Raw genomic sequence first — 18,749 nt, forward strand, 5'->3', positions numbered from 1 at the left:
TTTTTATGAACTTTTGTAAATCCCAATTTGACTAATAAATAAAAACAACTGATTAACTAAACATAGACAAATACTACACATTCTCGTCCTACTGTCCCACCTCTGTTGCGTCTGGCTCCTGGTCGTCGTCCTCCTCTGCGTCGGACAGCTCGCCGCGTCGGGAGAACAACAGGTCTGGGATGAAGTGCTGGATGATCTGTTTGATCTTGCACTTGTCCTCCTTCTGGATGCCCACCTGCCTCTTCACGTGGTGGATGATGAGAGCGGCGGCGTCCTCCAGAATCTGACTGTCCTCGTAGCTCAGGGTCATGTGGGAACCGCTAGGGGGCGCCGTGGACGTGTCGTCTGAGGATCGCTCCTGGCGCTGAAACAGACAGGAAAAAGGAATGTTGAAAGTGCCCATATTACACTATTTTCTGATCTATGTTATAATGTTTGGTCATCACAAACATACTAGGGGTTGTGTTTTATTTCCTTTATGCATGTTTAACACAATCCTGCATATTTAGGCTGAGTTCTTCTCTCAAAAAAACAAAACAAAAAACAGTCAGATCCACCTTGTGATGTCATGTGGTAATCCAAGAAGTGCTCCACTGTGTTTTTAAACTCCACACTAGAATCACTTGGATGATGTCAGCTTTGGAAATGACATTCTGAAACAGCTAGCTTTTACCTTAAGTTCAGTAAACTTGAAAATAACCACTACATGACATCACAAGGTGGAACAAAGCATTTTGATATTTGGTGATGTAGGCGGACTAATAAACCAGAATTAATTAAACATGTGAATGAAACAAAACATGATTCTGGGTATGTTTTTGAAGAGGTAAAAGCATTATAACAAGCTCACGACAATCCATTTTGTATAATATAGGACGTATAAAGTTGAACTAAACACTAAATCACTAAATCAAATTTTCACTACCAAGCTGTGTATACAATATGTTGTTTTAATAGTGTTATCTACTGTTACATTCTACAACTCAGACCAGTGCAGAGTTGTGGTGATGCTTAAGGCAACAATAACTAGCATGATAACATTTACTGTTTATTGGACAATAGAATTAGATGAAGATAGTACCCAGCAGACTTCGCGAGCTGCTTCCTGAATAAATAAGACACATTTTTTGCTGAAATACAAAAGCAAATGTTTCAAACAAACTACTGCCAATTGGTCTGACCGTCTTGTTGCCATCAAAATTACTGATGACATGCCGCTGATACACTGATGCTTTCTACAAAGAGAAATTTAAGTCCTAAAATTACCAAAACAAAACTTGAAGTGGGTTTGACACAGACAAGGGTATGTTTTGAGATTGAAAACATCCCAAATATATTCACAGTTTCAGCCCAAAATATAAGGAAAACACATCCTAAATGCAGCCGACAGAAGGCTTACCTCGTCGTAGAGCATCTCGATCTCACTGAGCAGCGACTTGGACCGGAGCACTTTGGTGTCGTTCTGTTTGAAGTTGATGCCCTGATGATCCAGAGACTTGAGGTAATACTTCTCATTCTGCTCCCTCCACACTTTGTTAAAACCTCTCTGAGCTTCTCTCCATTCCTCCTCTTTCATTTTCAACCTGTGAAGAGCAAACAGCGTTAAACTTTGTTAAGCTATGGGCAAGAAAGGATTAAAAAAAGAGCAGAGAAGACTAGGTTTGAGTATAGGCGATATACCTGATTTTTACCATCTTAAAAAAACGAAACACAGTTCATTTTACATTTCAGTGGTCCAACGTATTCCTCGTGTTCCTAAATGTGAATTATTCAGGTTGATGAGTTTATAAAAGCTTTTTACAACTTTCAAAGGCAGACTTGATTTTGTCATCACAGTAATGCTAACAACAACTAGCATGCTAACAGACCACTGTTTGCTGTCTGCCTGTGGTGGGCTATTTTTAAAGACAAGCTGCTTTTACAATATATGTGCAATGGGGCAAAAGGTATACAGTAGAAATGCTTTAAAATGAGTTTTTAGAGCATTCTCATATGTTAGTTTTCATAATTCTCAAACAAATAAGTGATAAGTTTATTTTGACTGAATGGATGTATTTTGAAATCATTTGTATACATTTTTTTCTCATGGCAAGATTCAAATATCTACATTCTAGCATTAGTTCATGAAATATTAAATGTGTCCTCTGGTGTATAGTACCTCTTGAGCACTATGGGCACACAGACAGCAGGGTTCCTCTTGAGTCCGTCGATGATGTCATGAGCCTTGTCTCCGTATATCCTGTGAATGGCCTTTCTGTGGATGGTGTCCGAGGAGCCGCCCAGGCTGTTGTCCAGTCTGAAGCGCACCTGCTCCTCAGCGGGCATCCGGGACAGTTTGCGCTGTACAGTCTCCAGCACGCGGATGGTGGACAGGTTAGTCTCCAGAACTACGTCCAGCTAAACATACACAAACACTTTTAGGGATCATGAAGAGACACTTGAAAAGGGAATAGAAGGTAATGATTGTGATGTGCTTCTATAAGTGTTACAGTTATCAGTAAATCTGTTAAATATGTTTACTTCATATCCAAGTACAGAGGGTGTAAAGTAAATAAGCATATTATATGAATACACAGCTAGAATAAAGATGTTGCTCCTTGCCTCAAAGCGCTCGTCTTCACATCTGTAAATGTGCTCCTCATACTGGGTCTTCTTAGAGGACACAAAGGTGGAGTCCTCAGACCAGGAGGGGAATGACACCCACGTATCATTCAAAACCTGCAACAAAAGAAGCAGTGAACAAGCAGCTTTATAGACTCTCATGGCATGTTTATGCTTGTGGGTTAGTTGAAGGAGTTTGAGAGCGTACCTCTCTGCAGAGCGGCGTCCTCCCAGTACACTTGGGCTGCTGGTAGCTCTTGGGCAGGGCTCTGTAGCTGGAGCCAAGTCTCTTACAGGAGGCGTAGTCAATCTCCATGGCGATGCCCTCTGTGCCGCGCTCCTTTGGCAGACTCTCGGCGTGGCTTGACTCGCTGTGCATGGACTCTCTGTAGCCCAGGAAGTTCTTGAACCACGAAAAAAGTTCAGGGAATTTTCTGAAAATGTGTAAAAAAAAAAATTTAATTAAATTAAATTAGATCATCTGTGCATTCTAGACTAGAAAAGCAGATTTAACATTATATTCTGATATTATAGTATCTTGCAGTTTAAAGGTTAAAATAATTTTGAGAAGTTATGTTATGTTAATTCACTAAAACAGGATTATTGTAACCTGAGTACTGCCCACCCCACATTTTCTTGAGAAACTTTTTACAGAAGTAATTATTTTCAGTATATTTTTCTAGCAGCACACTTTTACTCCTATTCAGTTTCTTATTAAAGTAACAACAGTACTCCGATTTAAGTACAAATTTGGGTTACCCATCTCACTGAGTTTTACGTGTAACTGTTTTTGGAGGGGTGCTATAACCAGATTTCTGAAAACTTGCATGCAATCAGAGCATGCGATGTGGAAACAACATGCTTGATGAGGTTAAGTGACCGCTGTAAACCTCATGGCAGCACAGCCCTTACCCCAAGAACGGGATGACCAGCTGGACCAATTCAGCTCGAGAAATCACTTCCTGATTGAAGATGTGCAGACACCTCAGGAAGTTGTCGTAAGCCTCTGGACTCCTGAGGGCCTTCCTGACCTGTGTCAACAATACATTTTTACAGAAAATATGTTATTGCGATATATTTGCATTGCATTCACTCCATTTTGCAATTTTGCTTTTCTTATCAAGCCTTAAAGAAAATAAATGAAATTACTTAAAATTGCACTTTCACAATATAGTCCTCATGTAGCCTTGTTTCATACATTGCTTGGTCTAAAAAATGCCCCAATACTGGTATTGAAAATTTTATGGATTGTGTATTGTTTCCTTATCTTCTGAATATGATTCAATACTCCAATTAGCCATTTTTTAAGTGAAATGATTTGATTTTGAAGCCTAGATCCTACAGAATTCTGCAACCAAGTTTGTTTTACATCATCTGGCTGTTATAAAGTTACTATAATGGGGGTACAAATAAAATGATTTGCATATTATCTTTTGAAAGCTAGTAGCTAGTAGTTACTTTAAAGAAAGTAACCTGTTATTGAGTATTAGTAGATACTCAAAGCCCATATATCGATATCAGAACTGATAAAGATGGATTGTGTATCTGTGCTTTTTATTTGATAATTGTTTTTATTTGATTCAATTGCACTTACTGTCTCACAAATGTTACTAAAATGCCAAGAGATTACAATATTCCACATTTATCGGATAACGCTTTTTTTGTTGTAACACAAACCAAAACCAAACTTACCTTTTCAAAGAACATTGTTTCAGTGCTTGTGCTGTGCTTGCCAATTTCACCAATCCCATGGTCCTTCCCCATTATTTTTGGTTTCTTCTGTGGAAGAAATGCAAGTTTATACATTATAAAGAGCAGACAATACACAGTACAGTCAATAATGTCAGAATGATGAGACTTGTGTACCTTGATGGGAGGTGTGAGGGGCAGTCCTGAAGGCCTCCTCAGGGGAAGCCCATTCTGACTGAGCCTCTGCTTGGTGTTGAGGAGCGGTCTCTTCACTGTGGCTCCATGATCATTACGAACTGAATCCACCCGGTCTGGTGTCGGTTTACCCAGCAGCTGAAAAGATACATTTTGGTAGAAGTTCATTAAAACTTCACTAAAATAGACTTCAGTCTTTCACTGAAATTCAAAAGCTTTTAATTTGCCCAAAATATGATACATACTTTTCTCTACAAGTGACAAGTTGATAATATTAAACAATTTGAATATTTCTTGCACCACTCCTTCAGATATGACTTAGCTGAAAGATTTTTTCATCTAACAGTCTGATTTGAGTCACATTTATGGCCACTATGTGTAAGTTGTGTCTTACTTCCCCATCTTAAGCGATGGTCTACAAGCTGGTCACAAGATCTAACCAGCTCTCTCTGCAGACATGACTATTGACATTGCAGTATGTGGGTGAAACTAACCAAATATTGTAACCAAGCACATGTGAAATCAGTATGGCAATATGACAAAAAACAAAAACAACAAATATATGCTGTTACTAACACATCATAACATGAGATTGGAAAGTATGAAATGACCTATTGCCCTAACAAACCCCAGCCAAACCTGAATGTGTGGGACATGGACTTACAGTGAATAATTCATGCAAAAAATGAAATAATGTACTCACCATTGAATTATTAGCATCAGGGAGGAACTGTCCAAACTCTGAGAGCAGATCTTCTTGGTTTTTGAAAAGCCTGGCCACCTGGGTGTAGACCTCCTGCTCTGTCAGCACTGGGGTGTAGCTCCCTCCGGCCTCCTTAGCATTGCGCTGCTCCTTCTGCCACATTGAGGTCAACAGTCAGAACAATTAAAACCACAACAATAAAACCAAAAGGATACCTGGTTGGTGAAGAGGATTTTTTTTCTTAATAAATAACCTTTACTTTGCATGTAATAATGGTAAAATTCAAGTAACAAATACACAACTTCGTCAAATTATGAGTACATGTTACTCCGCAGAAAGGGGTAAAGGTTTGCCTCATTCTTCAGTAAAGTTACTTGATTAACATAAGACAATAAGTTTGCTTTTTCCCCCCCGAGAAACCTTTACATGTTACATTTTACAGTGTTTGTCTCTGACGTCATGACATTTCATAGAGCTCATAATTTTGAAAGCACAGGAGTATGGACGTGGTGCAGCTGAATAATGCACAAAATTGTAATGCAACTTTGAGTGTCTGGAGAAGCACCATAAAATACTTGACACATAAAATAATCATCACTGACGTGAAAAGGAGCGCAGGTGCAAGAACAACATAGAATATGTAGTTAAATGTCAAAGCAGATGATGGTTGTTACAGAAATATTAAGTATCTGTTCACATGCACACAGTACAAGTACAAGGTCTATCTCTATAAGCACAAGCAATGATTTTTTTTCTTCACAATATCATAAACTAATCTGAAACGCACCACTGTTGTCAGAAGTAATGCCATCAGATTACCATGGCAACGGTGTGCACTCCATCTTAAAAGGTACGATATGGAACTTTTCTGGAGGAGGGCCCGCAACATGCTTACTATGTCACTATGGAGATGTTATTGCTTTACCTAGAACATTCCAAAATCTCTAAGGGAGACCAGCAGATCAACGGAAAGGCGAGCTTGCCCACAGTAAGATTTTGGTAATGAATTAGCAAAAATGTTTAAAAATTTGAATTGTAATCGAATACATGCAATCGATCGATATTTTTATTTTCAAACTGTGGAACGTTTCAGGTAAAATAACATCTTCAAGGAGACAAGCGGGTGCCAGCCTCCACTCCCACCAGAAAAGTTACACAGTGACAATTGCCTCTTTATACAAAAATGGATAAATGCCTCAGTATGGGATAATGACATCAAATAGTGGAAAACAACTCATTACCTGGTACGTGTGTAAGATTTCCAGAAAGGCTTTGTAGATGTCTGGCTGTCCCTGGAAGCGGTTCTTGATCTTGTTGACATAGTTGATGGCGTGGTTGAACTCCACAGGCTGGTTGTTCTGGGGCGGTGGTCCGCTGGATGGGGTGCTGCTCACAGGGGTGTGGCACTGGGCTGGAGGGGAGCGTGGGGAGGCGTATGATGGGTTGGACGGGTTGGGCTGGGTGGTGGGTGTGTGGGCCGGAGACTGCAAAGGCTGGACAGATGGGAGTTGGGAAATGTTCGTGTAAATGCAGTGAGATTTATGTTTGTGGTTAAAAGTACACATTTATTTTAGTGTGAAGGTTGTAAGTCATAGATATTGGGATTTCAAGTTCAAAAGCAAATAGTCACTGAATAAACATTAAGTAATGGGTAATAGCTACTTGTAGTTGTGTAGTGTTATTTTAATATTATTATGCCCTTTTTCAGTTTAAATTTTTAATCAAATTTAATACAAATTTTCTGTACCATTTGTAAGCATTTGGAGTCAGGTTATGTTTAATAAAAATGTTTTAGATTCTACTCTTTGAATGAACTCAAAAATTTCAAAATCCTAAACAATGACATTTTTATCATTCCAATGTGACCTTCTCTCACTGCTACCAAATTATATTTAAGGTGGAACTAATTACTAAACGTACTTTTTCTCCAGGTAATTGAAATCTGGCTCATGCCACATTGATATGTGTCACTCTGAATTCAGTTTTATACATTATGACTGTGGTCACTGATTTGGAGAAGCGTCACAACACCGGAACTTTTGTTACATCCAGCTGAGAGAAAAGCACAAATATCTTCCGTGTCCACAAATACACAAAACGCTCACACATTTTTCACAAACTAAATAGTTAGTATTGACACTGAAATAGTCTGAAGTACATCTGTCTACGTCACAATGTTTATTTTGGTTTGTTTGGGCGCTTAGCCTTCGGCTTCTGTACACACTTCAATGTTGCTCTGTGATTGGCTGCCCACTACCTGTCAAGCCCTGTCGCATCAGTTGGGGCCAAGACTCTCGTGAGTTTGTGAACTCATGAATATCGTGAGAATCCATGTTTCTGTACAAGGTTAAGTAAACTGTATGGTGTCTGAATAGCAATAGAACAATAGCTTTTGTTCCTAATCATTTTTTGGCAATTTTAGTGCTAACTAGGTATATGTGCAGCTTTCTTGTCCAAAACAAACAAAAAAAATGTGTGTGTTGTCTGCAGCAGCCACTGTAATTTCAAGTACTATCTGACATCACACAAGACTGTCCGTATTAAAGACAGGCTTTTAAGATTACAAACGGGCGGAGCAGAGTTAGGGGGGTTAGTGTGGATATCTGTTAGACCAATCACACTGTTCCTCATATGTCCACACCTCACCCCTCCTCTTCCCTCACTGTCCCATTTAGTCCTTCAGGTACCACACAGTTTGGTAGCTCTATTTAAAATGTGGTTGTAGGAGTTAAGTGTTTTGTCTCATTTTAAGATCTTACATTTAAAATTTTTTGTTTGTTGTTTTGTTTTGTCAAAATAGCAATACTTATTTAGAAGTGAAATACTCAATAGTGGACTGAAATCCGTGTATCATTCGTTTTTCAATATAAAACCAAAAATAAGAAAACGAAAAAACAACAGTTTTCTTCGCTATTTGTCTCCAAAACCAAAATGAAAAAACGGATAACGATTCGTTTTTTCAGTTTTCGATTTTGTGTTTAAATGAAGAATGGAAAAAACGGATAACGGCCGTTTCCCGTTTACGTGACTTCCGTGACTGCGATGCCGAACTTTTGCACCGGGTACGGACTGAACTAGAACTGATCCAGGTCCGAGACCAGACCGGGACTAGAGCGGGACCAGAGCGGGACCAGAGCGGGACCAGAGCAGGACCAGGGCGGACTCCAAGCTTTGACTCTGAGCCTCCGCAGGGTCCAAGCCTCAGCTTCGAGCTCCGGCCCTGCCGTGGGCTCTGAGCCTCCGGTCTGGTCTCGGTCTTGTCTCTGTCTCAGGCCCGCTCTGGTCCCGCTCTGGTCCCGCTCTGGTCCCAGTCTCAGTAGCGCTCTGGTCCCGGTCTGATCCCGGACCTGGTCCATTTGAACCAAAAGCTCTTAGTTCGGTTCGTTTTCGTTGGTGTGAAAGCGTCAGTTGGATGCTTTGCTCCACCTCGGAACCAGCCGCGGTTCTGGAGCAGCCCGTCCGGACCTGTAGTCCACAGCGCATTCTCACTTTCCCCGCACGGAACCAGCGTGGAGACGATGACACGGAACCGCTCGGACCGCTGGTCTCGGTCTCAGTTCCGCTCTGATCCCGCTCTGGTCTCGGACCTGGATCAGTCCTGGTTCACTCCGTACGCGGTGCAAAAGTTCGGCATCGCAGTCACGGAAGTCACGTAAACGGGAAACGGCCGTTATCCGTTTTTTCCATTCTTCATTTAAACACAAAATCGAAAACTGAAAAAACGAATCATTATCCATTTTTTCATTTTGGTTTTGGAGACAAATAACGAAGAAAACTGTTGTTTTTTCGTTTTCTTATTTTTGGTTTTATATTGAAAAACGAATGATACACGGATTGACTGAGTATATAATTTTTTTTTTCTAATCTAATCTAAAGTGTAAACTTACCTTGTTGACCTTGTTGGGCAGAGGCTGTGCGTGTGCCGTGGGGGTAGGGGTGGTTGGGGTGACGTGGGGGACAGAGGCCGGTGTGCTTTGCTGCTGCTGCTGCTGGGGTGGGGGCGGGGGCTGGCTTGTGGGTTGGCTGGCAGGTTGGCTGGGAGCTCCAGTCACTGGGATGTTGTGGACAGACACGCCGTGGGGAGTGATGTAGTGGATCTGCCCGGGCGTGGTCACATTCACCATGTCATTGGTCTGGACCTCGATCTTGTACCCAGGAGGCAGGAACGTGTTGAAGCCCATGATGAGGTCTGGGTGGCCTTTGAATAGCTGTGACACGCGGTTTATCACTCCGGGGGTGTCGATGCTGTGAGAGAGGATCAGTTCACAAGTGGGTTTTCACACGTGGATTAACCAAACAGAGAAAAATCATGGACCACTCGCATCAAAGCAGCTTGTGAGCAAAAACTAAACATTTTTAAAAAGGACAGTCGTCTTCACACTGCCACTAGTTAGGTTGATTTAAAAGAGCTCTGAGAGCTCTGTGAGAGTGGAGTACTTGAGCCAGTGTGAACTCAACAGTCGCATTGTAATTAAAAGACCTGGTGCTCTCAGAGCGGTTCCACTCTCACTCAAAGGCAGGGCTAATGTGCTGTGAAAGCGGCTGATCTACATAGTCCGCATGACATTAAAAGTGCTTGGAATTGGCACTCGGATCACACATATTTGTATGAATGGGCGCTGCAGAGCGGTTGTTTGACATGTTCATCTGATGAGACAATTTGGATCAACTAAACATCAGTGAGACACATCTCCTGCCTGTCTGCACAGGGGAGCTTGGGTCTGCCTGCACAGGTAAGCCTGGATCTAGCAATCACTCAAAAAACATTCTAGACTTGAAGGCTAAATCGAAGAAAAAAAAAAAAATGTAATTAGCGACACTCCACCAGAGTACATCTTTTATATTGTTAGAAGGTCCGCAGTGTCACCACAGAGAGCATTGTTATGGGGAAGCGTTGCTGTACTACCAGAAATAGAATGGCACATGGAACGTCTCCTAGGGAATTACATTAGAAAATACTTGCCTCTGAGACTTGAATTCTTTCATTATATCCAGGAAATCATTGTAAACTTGTGGTTGATTTCCAAACTGTAATTTTACTTGATCCAGGTAGGAGAGGGCATCTTCAACCTAACAAAGTTTATGAGAGTTATGCATCAAATAAAAATAAAAATAAAAGCAGACTATAAATTTAAAGTAGTTTGTGCAGGTACCTTTAGCCTTTGAAACTGCTGCTGGCCCTGTGTGGAGGCGAGCGCTGGCGCTGGGTGGACGTGCCCTTGGACCACAGTGGGGCCCTGGCTCTGCACTGTCAGGTTGTGTGTGTGGGGCCCGACGTGAGGGGCCACACTCTTCACTCCATGGCCACTACTGCTCTGAGCCATGGTAGGCACCTTTTACACAAGAATCAATTACTTCAGATTTTTAATATGATATAAAAACATAACATACAAAAAATTCAATTCTGTCAAATGGACAAAAGTAGTTTTTTTTGTCCAGTTGACAGAATTGAATTGGATTAAACCAATACAATATGAACCCTAAACTACTGTGGTAAGTAGCTTCACTGACTGTCAGCTATGAATGTGGAAAAATACCTTGCACAGGACATGTGAAGGCTTATGCTTTTGAAGAAGTCTTACTGTTGGGGAATTTTAGAGGTATATTCTCACTACAAGTGTACATAAGGACAAAATACAAACTTTCAAAAACTTCTCGTCTCTGCTTAGACATAAGACAGAAGAAAATACTCAGTGTTCATGGACTAGACTGCTCATTTTATTTTTTATAGATCGTAAACTCAATGTGGGAAGTCTGCTCACCGGAAAAATGCACAATTTTCAAAACTTTTTAAGCAATACAACCACCTGTCGTTGAATAAATACAAGGTAGAAAAGTTTAAAGCAGTACTGTGGAACATTCTAAGTAAATGAATATCCTTGGAGAAAAACAGGTGGCAGATCATTCCCGAGTAAGGTTCTTTAAACTATACTAAAGAATACACTCAAAACAATTAAAAAATTCAACAAACTGCAACTGCATTTTGTAGTTTGCACTATAACTAAAAGCAAACAGTATCTTACAAATACTAAAAGCCCTGAGCATGATACCTGGTAGCCTTGTGGGAGTGAGTACTGGATCCCGCTAGTTGGCTGCATGTCTGCGGGGACCTCTACTGCAGTAGGGGCCGGGGTGAGGGTGCGGTGCTGCAGGCCCTCGGGGAGCCCTTGGGTGGGGGGTCGACGCTGCTGCTGCTGCTGCTGCTGCTGCTGCTGCTGCTGCTGCTGCTGCTGCTGCTGCTGCTGCTGCTGCTGCTGCTGCGAGGAGAACACTGCTTCCTGGTCCACCACACGTTTCTTCATCGTGAGGACATACCTGAGGTGGTTGAGGCACCTGCAGCAAAGGAGGACACAAATATTACTCAACTCAGTATATCATTTTTGACACCCAAATGATCATTTTAAAAGCTCTTTTTAGACCATATTTTCATTTTCAACACATAATAATTTGTAATTATTTTATAACGTGGTGGTATGCTAGTTGTGACTCAAGATGAAACTGTTCAGGAAAGGTCACAATTTACTTTGTTTTTCAGTATCCATACTTACCTAAACAAGTGTAGTATGTGTCTGATTTTTGATACTTTAGACAACCCTAGAACTGACGTACACACATTATTTTTTACCAGCTGAGTTGGTTGACTTAAGGAACAAACCCAAGTGCAACAGTAGCAGTGTTCCCCAGTAGTTTATACATATTGATTTTACAATTGTCTTATATGCTAAGACTGAAAAACCTAATCAAATAAGTGTGACTACTAGACTATAAGAAACAATTGCTGTTGTATTTTGACAATCGTAACTTATCTGGACCGTACACACTCTAAATGGTAAATGGTCACATTTTTCTACAGCGCTCTTCCACCTTCAAGGCACTCAAAGCGCTTTACAACAAGGAACCACTCACCCATTCACACACACACACACACATTCACACACCAGTGTACGCAGACACTGTGGGCAAGGTGGGTTAAGTGTCTTGCCCAAGGACACAATGGCAGCATACATCTGTGGGAGCTGGAATCACATCAGCCAACCTGTGGGTCAGTGGATCTGACCACTCAACCTGTGATGTTTATGTCAAAAGCTGGAATCAAACCGCCAACCTTCAGATCAGTGGGCGAATGCTCTACCAACTGAGCTACTGCTGCCCCACTCTATATCCCAAAAGACCTTTTTATTTTGACAGTGGCATTATTAAATCTAAATATCAAAAGAGAATAAACCATTTCTGATTTTGATCAAGAACAAAACACTTTATTTGTATATATTCTCTAGTTAGAAAAGTCTCAATGTACAATATTAGTCAACTAATCAAAAACATGTATCACTGACTAGTCAACAACTAAAATAATTGGTAGATGCAGCCCTATGTAGTATATACAAACTGTTTGCAGTGCTCCAGAGTCAGCTGTCAGACATGGCCTGATCTTCTGTCTAGGCAGCAGAGTGCATTGTACTTTGAAATTCCATCACACAAATAAAACAGTTTTATTGGGAAAAAAAACAAAACAAAAACATTTAGTTATCCAGACCAGGGCTCTATCTCTCATAGGTGACCATGAGCTCCATGTGTGGTGCAATTAGTTGCACATAAAAAAAATAATAATAATAATTAACAAAAACATTATTATACATGAAATGCCCTAAGTTTTGCATCTAAGGTACAGACACTTGATTGGATGATTTAGTCATGTGACAACAAACTTGTCAGAGCCCACATAATATTTGGATTTTTTTTTTTTATTATTTGAAGAACAAGACTGTGGGACAGAGAGCTATTGGTGATAAACCCTGAACTATACTATAAACTCACATTAGGGTCTGTCTACAAAAACAAGTAGGGTATGTGTTAAACATATCACCATGACAGACTACCTTCACATCTGGCAAGAGACAACGTAATTATTGTTCAAGTATAACCCTATTTGTCAATTATTTTGTGATGTGTATGTTCAGAGTTCACCCTTCTTGCATATATTTATCTTTGAAAAAATATAACTGCTTTCCATATGTAGGTATAGTTATGTTTTACAATGATCTTGTCGCAGCTTGTATTTATATTTGCATCATACACGGCAGAAATGGGGACTTGTATCACTTATGTAATCCTTTGTTGAAGCGGCAGTAGAAGATTCTTCGCACAACACATTTGCTGACGGTCCCTAAGCAGACGTCATTACCGCCGGTCACACACTAGCGCACTCCCCTCTCCGCTGCTCCTCTCCCGCGGCAGGAGCACGGAGACACGGCCAGGCGCGGAGGGAGCACCGAGCACCGTCTATTCGACCCTTTGACGACGGAAACCAGTTGGAGGACGTTTAGTACAGGCGAGAGTCCGTGAAAGGGCTGAATATTGGCGCTGCAGCGGGAGGACTGGGCCGAGGGCAGGTCGCTGGCTGCTCGTAGGCGCTGTCTGTGTCCGCACGTCGCTGCTGTGCGCGGCTCTGGCTCTGCTCTGGCTCATCCCCTCCCCCTCTCTGACAAACACCAGCCTCCACCATAGGCTCTGCCATAGGCTCAACCAGGGCTCAGCGCGACCCTCTGAGCTGCTCATGTCTTCGGCTGTCCGCTCATTGACGCCGGATGGACACTCGGCTATCTCTCCTAAACGTCTTATTTGAACACACATTGAGTTTCCAGCGCGTACCCGGTCATCCCCGTATTCCACACCGTAAACCGGACTGCGCTCAATAGAACATTGCGAGATATTTTTGTGACACCTCTCGAACAAGAAACAAAAACTGCACTTTGTCCAAGATAAAAACGCAACTCCCAAAGCTTCCTCTAATCCAACGACATTCAAGCCACCTGTATAGCTTTAGCACGGGCTCGAAAAGTTTCATCAAGTAGTTAGATCAAGTCCTGAACCAAGTTCCGAGTGAGAGAATGCTAAAGGCTAACTTGTGGAGCTAACTCTACGTCGCGCTGACGTGAAGTTATGCACAATAGTAAAAAACAGTTGCCACTCAAATCACCCTGTCATCTGTGCACATGAACACAGAGCTGAAGAGAGGATGCACCACAACAAGCACATTATGCAGCTGTTGTCGAGAAGTCCGCTGTGTTTAGCTTTAGCTTCAGAGCTAAATCATGGTCAGAGCTCATTGCGTGTTAGCTCACATCTGACTAGCGCGAATCATTTTAACATCCCTCAACCAGTCGCTTCTCCTTTCTCCAATGGTGATGATGATCAAAGCGACCCTCTTGTGCAATAACACATCTCAGCGGGGAACCGTCCACTGTTAGCTTTCCGCTTACCGTATTTGACAAGGTTAGATAGCAGGCAGCTGACTAAATGCTACAACACCCCGACCAGAGGCTAGCTTTGGCTAACAGGCGACCAGGACTCACCTCTCAGCGGGACAGCCACCGCAAACAACCCGACACACCAGTGGACAGAGGCGCAGTGCACCACCTGCGGCTTTCGTGCTCACAAAACTGTGAAAGGATGCAAAGTTTTCCGATAAAAAGGCCAAAAATCCCGTAGCCCGTAGTGGTCCGCCGCTAACAACAGTGGATGTATGAGCGGTGTTCCTGCACACACAGGCGGGGCGGAGCGTCCGGCGGGGCGGGCACGTCTCCGCCCACCCGCCAGCGCCATTGGTCCAACCCAAATGAAAACACACAAGGCAAACCTCCCCGAGAGTTCGCTCAAAGCTTTTCCCAAACTTTTGTCATCCGTTTGCCCAGAGGAGGTAGAGTAGGCAGATTGTATTTATTCTAAAAGATACCAACTATAGGCCTACGCGCTCAAATAGAAACGAAAGACTCAAATAATGACTCAAGCATAAAAAGTATTTGTGTTTTTTTATTTTTTAAGTAAGTATAAGTATATTTTTATAAGTATATTTATATATTTATATGTATATTTTATAAGTTTAAGTATTTTTTAAGTAAGTAAAAGTATAATTTAAGTATTTTTAAGTAGTTCCCTAATAACTAGACCTTATTTGAAGATAAGATGCAACAAACTTGAATATTTCAATCATTTAATTTAGCCAACAAGCCTTTGTCACCTGCAGATTGTGGGAGGAGGAATCTAAACTACCACTAACACTGCTTTTTGGATTTTCTTTCATGTACAAAGCACTAGACCTTGGTATGAGCCTTCTGAATCTACAGTGATCATGTTATGACATTACTGAACAAGAAACAAGATATGTTTAATATAGTTTTATTTTCAGAAAATATATAGTCTTTGAAGTAGTAAAGATGGTTTTATTTGCCTTCATCTGACCAGGGTTTAGAAGGAGCTTACAGATAAAAAGTAAACATTTAAAATATTTCTTTTTCATACATACCGTGATTTCAAATGTGCAATTTGAGAAAGGCACTCAGTAGCACTAGAAAGTATTGCGTCATTTTATATTAGTAATTCAGCAATGAATAAAAATTTAAGTATTCAAAGAGTTATGTAGAAAGTTTCTTCCTTGTCACCACACGACATATTCAGAGGAAGGGCTTAAGAATGACACATACAAAAGCCACTATTGCGCCCACAGCCAAAGATGGAGCTTTTTCTGGTGCTGCAAACAAAAAAGACATGAGTTTGAATAAAACATCAAAGCACATCAGACAGATGGCTGAAATACTGAAATGCATCCAGTGTTACAGATTGAACTACTGTCTAAAAAAAAAAAAAAACTTTAAAAAGCTTATTTACTTTATTTACACTTTTAGCTTTTATAATCTTATAATCAAATATAAAGAGTAATATGTTTGGGTATGGTTTTTAGTTACCAAAGCAAATAATAATAATGAATGATTTTAAAGTGAATTTGAATTATTCATGTTTGTTATTCAAGGCTGACGTAATTCCTACAAAAGTTGGGTAAAAAGCTTGTAACTAGTACTCAGAGTAGTATTTTTCATGCATATTTTTTTACTTTTAAAGTCAGGACTAAACATCATCAGCAAGACTTTGCTAGTCATTTTAAACCTAGTGTTGTCACAACTCGATTTTCATACTGTGTAATAAGACTTAATACTCAATTCAGATTCTAAAACCACAATGATAATTAAAAACTTTCTTTAGACAATAGAATGTGATTTTCAAGATTAAACCATAATTCTTTCTTTTATTTATATTGTTGTACTTATATTTGTGTAATCTGTCAGTCCTGAGCCTCGTTCTCAGCAATCATTCTATTCAGGGAAGGTTCATTTCTGTCCTATGAATGTGTCTTTTTTAGTACTGATGCCTGCTCAAATTAGTGTCTAGTTTCAATACTAGTTTTAGCATCAATTAGTATCTGCCTGGTACTAATCTGCATATTCCCTGAGCTCTGGCCAATTAGCACAGACAATCCAAGACTGTTCTGTATGTTTGTCAGTATAGAGAGGAGCAGAGACAGCCATAGCTTGGGAGAATACAGTACTCAGTAACTTATATGATTTAAAATATAACTAATTACTATTGCAAGTACAAGTTTAAAATCTACTCAAAAAAGTGCCTGTTAGAATAATTGTGTATATGTTATCCCATATTTTCTATGTATTGTTTTTGTGTGAATAATGTTTGTGCTTATAACTATGCAGTGACTTGTCACCCACTCTGCACACCGCTAAAACAATGACTTAGTCAGCACTTTTCTGAGAAAGAGGACGGCTCTCACTTTGCTGGGAAAGAGGGCAGCTCTCAAGGATGGCAGAAAGAAGGGGACGTGCTGGAGGGGACGTGCTGATCCTAAAGATGCTACAACAATGATGCTACACCTTATCGGCCTGATGTTTCTACTGTTTTTTGCTGTTTTCAACCCCCCCCTTAGAGAAACACCCATTGTAACTAGGGACTCCCTTATGACAATAAAAAGAGGAGACACAGGGAGTGCATTCAGAGCGGGTAGAGATTGTAACGGTAAATGCACTCTCTGTCCGCCCTCCTCATGAGAAAACAATATTAATCTCTTGTCTTTCTTCTTACTTTTACAATGTTTAGGTGGGCTTAAACCTGACAGTGCCCCAAAAATTTACTTAATTACAGTAACGTGAGTATTTGTATCAGAATCAAGGACAAGTATGAACACCCCCAAGATTCCCAGAACCCCTGTTTTTCAAAACTCTTACCGTGCGAAGTTGTGGGAGCTGCAGTAGTGGTGGTAGTAGTGGTGGTAGTAGCTGGGGCAGTAGTAGTAGTGGTAGTGGTAGTGGTAGGGGTAGTGGTAGGGGTAGTAGTAGTAGTGGTTACGGGAGCAGTGCTAAGGGTGGTGGGTGGGGCGGGGGTGTGCACGAGGCTGACAGCAGGGGAGGTGATGGTGTAGGAGCTGCTGAATACGTTGTTGACCATGGCAGAGCGGGTGAGCCTGGTGGTGCACAGGTCTGGGCATTTGGCAGAGGGCATAGTGGTGATGCAGAGGTTCACTGTGCACCTCACGTACATCTGCAGGGGGGGAAAAGAAGGAGTTTAAATGGCCCATATTACGCTATTTTCTTATGTTATAATGTTTCCTCATCACAAACAGACCTGGAGTTGTGTTTTGTTTCATTTACACATGTTTAATGCACAAACCCTGCACATTTAGGCTTTGGGACTTCTTCTCTCAAACAGAAAACACATTGTTCCACCTTGTGATGTGGTAATACAGCAAGGGCTCTACTGTGTTTTTAAACTCAATGCAATTTCACTAGAATCATTTGAAGAATTTCAGCCTTACAATTGCCAATCTTTGCTGAACTAAATGAAAAAGGTAGCTGTCAATATGAAAAGTACCACTTTATGACATCACATGGAATAGAGCATTTTGAGCTGTAGACAAACTACTCAACTACTACTACTCAAACAGGTGTGTGTGTTTGTGTGTGAAACAAAACACAACTCCAAATTCAAATGCCCCTGAAAATCTCAAAAGGAAGACCTAAATTAGAATTTTTATTTTTTTTTGAAAGAGGGGGTAAAAATGACTTCTTGATGCTTTCTACCATGTTATCATCACAAACATGCCTCAAGTGGTTTTATATGCCATCCATGCATGTTTGAGTAATCTTGGAATCTCTCCCGGGCACTATTCAAACCTAGCCACGCTGGCGCCCCCTAGTGCCTCCTCTCAATTTCATTTCTCTCCAGCAAATAGGTCAGGAATCAGAATACACTAGATGGTTCACAAAAACCCCGAAGTGCAAGTTTGTGCACCAGCCAATCAGCAAAGAGCCATATATTCAGTGTTGTCAACGATTCCCAAGAATTTAAAGCCGGAAAAAGAGAATGTTTGGTGAATTTCATCAGATTAATATACCAGTTAACCCCGTTAGCGGTGCATTACATATGTCACGACCAAATAGCAGCGATTGATTAAATGATAAAAAGTACCCGCCTACCATCAAGCAAACGAAATCTAACAGTGTGAGGTCAGACAGTTTTTTAGAAAGTGAATCAGGCTAATTCAAACCCTCCTGTAGAAAAATTTTAGTTTTTTTTGTTTCCTACTGCTTTATTGTGTGACGATGCTACTAGGTTGTGGTAGTGGATTTGTTTTGGATTAATAATGTAAAAGTCTAATGTCTTTAAAACATCATATTCATATCTAATAGAATGGGATGTTCTACTTACTACGGAGCCTTTG

At 40.9% G+C, this 18,749-nt stretch overlaps 2 protein-coding genes across 2 annotated transcripts in view; both read right to left on the reverse strand.

The window, feature by feature from the left end:
- The window catches only part of LOC110153563 (paired amphipathic helix protein Sin3a-like), a 26,609-nt gene extending 11,603 nt beyond the window's left edge, over positions 1-15,006 (reverse strand). Inside the window, exons 1-15 of the mRNA XM_020917468.2 lie at positions 14,542-15,006; positions 11,239-11,521; positions 10,342-10,521; positions 10,152-10,258; positions 9,076-9,433; positions 6,430-6,681; positions 5,189-5,341; positions 4,468-4,623; positions 4,294-4,380; positions 3,514-3,632; positions 2,810-3,035; positions 2,602-2,718; positions 2,159-2,397; positions 1,400-1,583; positions 101-364 (exon numbers count right to left, since the gene is read on the reverse strand). Of these exons, the coding sequence (XP_020773127.2) occupies positions 101-364; positions 1,400-1,583; positions 2,159-2,397; positions 2,602-2,718; positions 2,810-3,035; positions 3,514-3,632; positions 4,294-4,380; positions 4,468-4,623; positions 5,189-5,341; positions 6,430-6,681; positions 9,076-9,433; positions 10,152-10,258; positions 10,342-10,521; positions 11,239-11,490 (2,694 nt within the window). The 5' untranslated portion in view covers positions 11,491-11,521; positions 14,542-15,006. The remainder of the gene's footprint in view (positions 1-100; positions 365-1,399; positions 1,584-2,158; positions 2,398-2,601; positions 2,719-2,809; positions 3,036-3,513; positions 3,633-4,293; positions 4,381-4,467; positions 4,624-5,188; positions 5,342-6,429; positions 6,682-9,075; positions 9,434-10,151; positions 10,259-10,341; positions 10,522-11,238; positions 11,522-14,541) is intronic.
- A 342-nt stretch (positions 15,007-15,348) lies between these two features.
- Positions 15,349-18,743, reverse strand: LOC129409196 (integumentary mucin C.1-like). Its single transcript, XM_055154493.1, has 3 exons — positions 18,737-18,743; positions 17,257-17,569; positions 15,349-15,716 (listed from the first exon to the last, which is right to left on the reverse strand). The coding sequence occupies exons 2-3, from the start codon at positions 17,567-17,569 to the stop codon at positions 15,640-15,642; spliced, it is 390 nt and encodes a 129-aa protein (XP_055010468.1). The 5' UTR covers positions 18,737-18,743; the 3' UTR covers positions 15,349-15,639.
- Between the last annotated feature and the right edge of the window lie 6 nt (positions 18,744-18,749).

This window comes from Boleophthalmus pectinirostris, unplaced genomic scaffold (assembly GCF_026225935.1).
Source record: "Boleophthalmus pectinirostris isolate CB_2022bp ecotype Guang Dong unplaced genomic scaffold, ASM2622593v1 HiC_scaffold_19, whole genome shotgun sequence".
NCBI classification, from domain to species: Eukaryota; Metazoa; Chordata; class Actinopteri; order Gobiiformes; family Gobiidae; genus Boleophthalmus; species Boleophthalmus pectinirostris.